The sequence below is a fragment of the Panthera uncia genome (assembly GCF_023721935.1).
Source record: "Panthera uncia isolate 11264 chromosome B3 unlocalized genomic scaffold, Puncia_PCG_1.0 HiC_scaffold_1, whole genome shotgun sequence".
Lineage (NCBI taxonomy): Eukaryota > Metazoa > Chordata > Mammalia > Carnivora > Felidae > Panthera > Panthera uncia.
In genome coordinates this window covers 133,236,711-133,243,073 of record NW_026057582.1, presented here as the reverse complement: position 1 = coordinate 133,243,073, position 6,363 = coordinate 133,236,711, and the positions used below count along the sequence as shown (strand labels likewise).

The 6,363-nt window shown below is 44.2% G+C and overlaps 1 protein-coding gene across 1 annotated transcript in view; it reads left to right on the top strand.

Annotated features, from left to right (window-relative positions):
• The first annotated feature begins 223 nt into the window (after positions 1-223).
• SV2B (synaptic vesicle glycoprotein 2B) overlaps positions 224-6,363 on the top strand; it is an 83,713-nt gene continuing 77,573 nt past the window's right edge. Inside the window, exon 1 of the mRNA XM_049614066.1 lies at positions 224-1,064. Within this exon, the coding sequence (XP_049470023.1) occupies positions 614-1,064 (451 nt within the window). The 5' untranslated portion in view covers positions 224-613. The remainder of the gene's footprint in view (positions 1,065-6,363) is intronic.

The following is a 6,363-nucleotide window of genomic DNA, read 5'->3' as shown; positions in this document are numbered from 1 at the left end:
ACCCTTCAAAGGGCCTCTCTGACCCTCTGCTTTTTCTCCCCTTACTCTTTGTCTCACTGATTCAGTCCTTATTCATTCGATATGAATCTGAACGTCTAATCAAGATTTCCTCCACCTAACCCCTGAAGCACTGGCATTAGTAAATATATTCAATTCTGAGAGTATTTTGTGAGAATTTCTGCATTTTGTAACACTGCTCTCTCCCTTCTCTGCACTCCCAGGGCATAACCTTCAGTAGCAGAACAAATCAGGCCAGCCAGCACGCTGCCAAGTCCTGTGGGCTCCTTGTCAAGGAAAACAGCTGGCCCCATTTCTAATCAACATCTCCCCCACAAAAACACTGCTGGGTCACTGAAGGAGACTAGACTAGAATTTGAAACTTTCCAAAGACTCGCAATAGACATTGAGTGCAAAAGGATACTTACTTTGTCTTTGCCCGCATCTGCTCTATTTGGGAGACGAGAAGGAGAATCACCCAAGGAGTCACACGAACAGATTCTACATTGAGACCTCTACACATATAATGGGTGATGGTTATTGAAACAGCCCAAACCTCTACCAAGGAGTGAGAGATATAGCTTGAGAGGTGACCAGGCAGTCCCAGGACCAAGGAATGGATGACTACAAGTACCAGGACAGCTATGAGGGCCATGCCCCCAGTGATGGCTATTACCGTGGCAATGAGTCCAACCCAGAGGAGGATGCACAGAGTGATGTTACAGAGGGCCACGATGAGGAGGATGAGATCTATGAGGGGGAGTACCAGGGCATCCCTCACCCAGATGATGTCAAGGCCAAGCAGGCCAAGATGGCACCCTCCAGAGCCGATGGCCTTCGGGGCCAAGCTGACCTGATGGCTGAGAGGTTGGAAGACGAGGAGCAGTTGGCCCACCAGTATGAGAACATCATCGAGGAGTGTGGCCACGGGCGTTTCCAGTGGATCCTCTTTTTCGTCCTGGGTTTGGCTCTGATGGCCGATGGAGTGGAGGTGTTCGTGGTGAGTTTTGTCCTGCCCAGTGCAGAGAAGGACATGTGTCTGTCCAGTTCCAAAAAAGGAATGCTCGGTAAGTAAAATTTCCAAAGATCATTCTCTCTGTGGCATTAAATTATGAAGGGGAAAGAGCAGTAAAACTTGCATAGCACCTGTTACTATTAGACACCTTAAATCTATGACAATTCCCTTGCGATGCTATCACTTTACATCCATTTTGCCTTTAAGATATTTTTGTCTCAGAGAAAATTAATTGGCTCAAGTTTACCCAGCTGGTAAGTATTGGAGCTTGGATCCCTGCTTAGGTCTTCCTGAATCTCAACTTCTTGGTTCTTTTTCCAAATCTCATTGCCTTTTTGAGAGTCACATTTCTCTCATCTTCGTATTAAAACCAACCATCTTCTACATTCAAATGACAAATACATTTTGTGAGTGGTAGGCCAGAGGCCTCTTCCTCTCTGTCCTCTCTGTGTCCTTCTAGAATCCAATGGCACCTGCTCCTGGTTTCTCTTGTATGTGTTAGTGGGCTGACTGCCCGTGTGCCTTGGGGATGTACGCTGGGCTGAGCACACCCCCAGAGCCCCTGCAGGCCACTGGGAATCACACTGTGAAGCACAGATGAATTCTACAGGAGGCAAGACCAGCCTTGCAAATCAGTAATGAGACTAGCAACATCAGAACCAAGCATCAGATGTCAGAGCCTGAGACAGAGGATTTTGTGTAGAGAGAGGTTGGTACGAATGGCGTGGTGTAGAAGAGATTGATCATAATACAGACAAGGATTTGCCTCGATCATTAAATGTCTTGCAAAACATATCCATTCTCTAAACTTGAAGTCCGTATGATTGATTATTTAACGAACATACAGTTATTGTGAACTTGCTCTGAGTCATGTTCTTAACCCTCAAGAACTAAAAATCTATCTAGCAACTTAGCTCATTCATTCAACAAATATTTATTATGCATATACTGTGTGCCAGTCTCTGTGCTCAGCCCTTGGGGAGAAAATATTGAACCAGACAGACATAGTCCCTGCCTCTCAAAGAACTTACACACAGCAGGACAAACAGGCATTGTGTTAACGATGCGTTGACAGACAAACACAGAGGGTTATGTAATTACTGTAGAGACGAGTGCTGTGAAATGCCTCGTGTGGTTCTCTTCTCCGGTACTAGCTTTAAAGTAAGGGTTGGCAGACATGTTCTATAAAGATCCAGAGAGCAAATATTTTAAGCTTTGCAGGTACAGATAGTCTCTGTGACCACTACTCAACCCTGCCTTGGCAGCACAAAAGCAGCCATAGACAACACACAAACACATGGACATAACTGTGTCCCAATAAAACTTTATTTGCAAAAAAAGGCAAAGGGCCAGATGTAGCCTATGGGCTGTGTAGTTTGCCGGCCCTGATTCAAAGCCACTATTAATAAGATTGAGACATTAAAATAAAGAAAACATCTGCAATAAAGACTCATTTCTGGAAGCTTTTAAAGTTTGTTTTCTCCATTTCTGCTTAACTAAGGGACCACTGAAAATAATTAAATTGTGTCAGGGGTGATTGTTAGGGAACCCAAAGAGGCTGCGTATGTACAAGCAGAAGGAGTAACTTGAGGAACAAGAATATTACCCAAAGTTTTTATTTTTATTTATTTAAAAAAAATTTTTTTAACGTTTTATTTATTTTTGAGACAGAGAGAGACAGAGCATGAACGGGGGAGGGTCAGAGAGAGAGGGAGACACAGAATCTGAAACAGGCTCCAGGCTCTGAGCTGTCAGCACAGAGCCCGATGTGGGGCTCGAACTCACAGACTGCAAGATCATGACCTGAGCTGAAGTCGGACGCTCAACCAACTGAACCACCCAGGCGCCCCTACCCAAAGTTTTTAAACACCAACAGAAGTTTAGTTGCTTTTTTTTATTTTTTATTAAAAAAATTTTTTTTAATGTTTTATTTATTTTTGAATGAGACAGAGTGTGAGCGGGGGAGGGGCAGAGAGAGAGGGAGACACAGAATCTGAAGCAGGCTCCAGGCTCTGAGCTGTCAACACAGAGCCCGACGTGGGGCTCGAACCCACGGACTGCGAGATCATGACCTGAGCTGAAGTCAGACGCTTCACTGACGGAGCCACCCAGGCGCCCCAGTTTAGTTGCTTTTTAAAATTCCTTTCTTTCTTTTTTTAATAAGGGCAAAAACCAAAACAGACCCCAAGCCTCCAGCCAAACCATACAGTCCCCAGTTGATCTAAACATATCCACAGCATTGATTTGTTTTGTGGTATTCTCAACAGAAAACCTGGGTCCCTGTCAGGCCAAATTGGCAATGTCAGTAATAATTTCATGTCCTCTTGGTCTCTCTGCCACCTTGGTGCCTGGCAGTCTCGTAACAGAGCTGTCACGGCTCCTGACAGCTCCCCGGACAAATGCTGGGAGTCGAGGGAACGTGGTCCTAATCTGGAGAGTTCATGTTTGTGCAATTTTGCTTTCAGTGTTTGCCAAGAAGGTGCTATGACTCAGCCCAAGAAGGGCAGGGAAGACTTCCCATGCACTCAGCGGACCCCCTTTGTGGGCAAGGAAATGGATCCGGGGAGGTGGATGACGGGAGGGTCTCCAGGGACCAGCATTTCCACATGCTGTTTCTTCTGACCTTCGTGGTCACCATGGTGGTTAGAGAGCAGTTTCATCCTGTTTGTACGCATCAGGAAACAGGCTTGGAGAGCCATATCCTAGGTTACACAGTAATCATTGCCGGAGCTGGGATTCCAACCCAGGTCTGCCTGGTTTCAAAGTCTACACTCGTTCTGCTACACCATACTGCCTTTCTCTCATACACGGTCTTGGGAAAAGAGGTTATGCTATGGGGCGGGTCTGCTTTCCATGTCTTCAGGCATCTGGTAGGTTGCTTAGAGTACCATAGACTGCTTCCCACAGAGAGGCAGCACGGTGTGAGAAATGACGGTGTGGGCGCTGGAGTCTGGCCACTAGGGTTTGGCCACTGGTATGTCATTTATCAGCTAGTGACCTTGGGCAGGTCGTAAATTCTCCGAGTTTCCCGTATGTGGATGAGGGTGATAATACTTGGTGTGTGTGTATGTGAGGACTAAGTGACATAAAGCTGGTAAAGCAACCAGCTCTCCGTAAGTCCTGAACCACTGTTAGTTGTCGTTACTGTGTATCCTGACATTCTCCTTCCCAGCACTGGCCGCAGATTATAGTCGCAGTGGTACAGGAGCAGCATGCACTCTGGAGTCAGGTGGCCTGGGTTTGAGTCTTAGTAGGATGATTTGGGGAAAGTTGCCTCACTTCTCTGAGCCTTGGTTTCCTTGTCTGCAAAATGGAGATTGACAATAGGATCTACTTTATAGGGTTTTGTGACGATTCAGTGAGTTCGATGTATTTAACTTGCCTGAAACAGTGCTTGCACATAATAGGTGCTCAAGATATCTCAGTTGTTGTTGTTGTTGTTGTTGTTATACAGGTGTTATTCTTACTAAACTGATGGCTTGATAATGATGAACCACCCAAATTCAGGGCTACATCTTCTCAGGTGATGACATTGCATATTTTTTTTTCAGCCTAAATTATTTATCGCAGGCTTTTAAGATCAAGCTGCCCTCCCTTGGGTGGTGACAATGCCTCCTCATTTCTGTGCTAACCCAGTTCTAGCTCTCTTTCCCTTTCCTCTGTGTGTGAGTGTGTGTGTGTGTGTGTGTGTGTGTGCGCACACGTGCATGTGTTTGTATGTGTTTAAGACTTAATTTTTTAAGAGCAGTTTTAGCTTCACAGCCAAACAGAGAGGAAGGTACAGAGATTTCCGGCATGTCTCTGCCCCTACATGTGCCTCGTCTCCTTCCATTACCAATATCACCCCACCAGACTGATACATTTTTTATAATTGTATAACCTACATTGACACATTGCTGTTACCCAAAGTTTGCACTTTACTTTTGATTGGTCAATTAAAATTGTACTTTACTTTTAATTGGGCTGACTCTTGGTGTTACACATTCAATGCAATGACATGTATCTATTATAATAGTATCATACACAGGTAGTTTCACTACCCTAAAAAATCCTCTGTGCTCTGTGCATTCAGCCTTTCCCTGACTCTGACCCCTGGAAACCACTGATTTTTTTTTTCTGTTTTTGTAAGGTTTTGCCTTTTCCAGAATGTTATAATAGTTGGGTCGTACAGTATTTATGTAGCCTTTTCACACTGCCTTCTTTCACTTAGTAATTTGCATTTACATTTCTTGCAAGTCTTTTCATGGATTGATGGCTCATGTCTTTTTAGTGCTGAATAATATTCCATTGTCTGGATGCACCACAGTTTATCCGTTCACCTACTGAAGGACATCCTGGTTGATTCCAAGTTTTGGCAGCTACGATAAAGCTGCTATAAACATCTGTGTGCAGATTTTTATGTGGACATAAGGTTTCGACTCCTGTGGATAAACACCAAGGAGTGTGATTGCTGGATCACATAGTAAGAATACGTTTGGTTTCGTAAGAAATTGCCAGTCGTCCAAAGAGGCGGTACCACTTTGCATTCCCATCAGCAGTGAATGAGAGGTCCTGCTACTCTGCGTCCTCACCTGGGTTTGGTGTCGTTGGTGTCCTGGGTTTTGACCACTCTTACATGTGTATCTCCTTGATGTTTTCACCAGCATTTCCCTGATGACTTACCATGCAGAGCATCTTTTCCTATGTTTATTTAGCAAATATGTGTCTTCTTTTGTGAGTGTCTGTAAAGGTGTTTGGCCATTTTTAAATGAGGTGCTTCCTGATTGTTGAGTTTGAAGAGTTCTTTGTACATTTTGGCTAACGGTCCTTTTTCAGGATGTGTCTTTTGCAAATATTTTCTCCTAGTCTGTGACCTATCTTCTCCTTTGGACTCTGCTTCTTTATAAAGAAACAGAAAGAAAGTGATGCCCCTAGACTTGACTCCTCCTTGATGTTCCAGGAAGAGAATTCAGTAAGAGAACATTTTTTACCCCAAAATTCAGACCGCAAGTCATAGAGTATTTTGTTATTTTCTTCCTGGAATCAAATGAATCAGTTCAGAAAATAAGAGAAGTATCCTTAGGCCAGGTAACAAAAATATCTGGGTGTCCCTGTGCCTCTTTCCTGAGCTTTTAGAAAGAAGAAAGTTGAGCTTCTTCAAGTGTGGAGGTTTAGGGGGTCACTTATCCAGAACTGTCTTTCTTCCGGAAGAAAAAGTTTAGGAGAACATTGTCAGCGACGAAGGCCCTATCCTGCTAACTCTCAAGCAGATGGTCTCCTTCCAGACAAGGAGAATGCATTCATTTGTTAATTAAAATGTTCATTCAGTTGCCCCTAGGTGGCTTAGTCAGTTAAGCATCTGACTTTGGCTC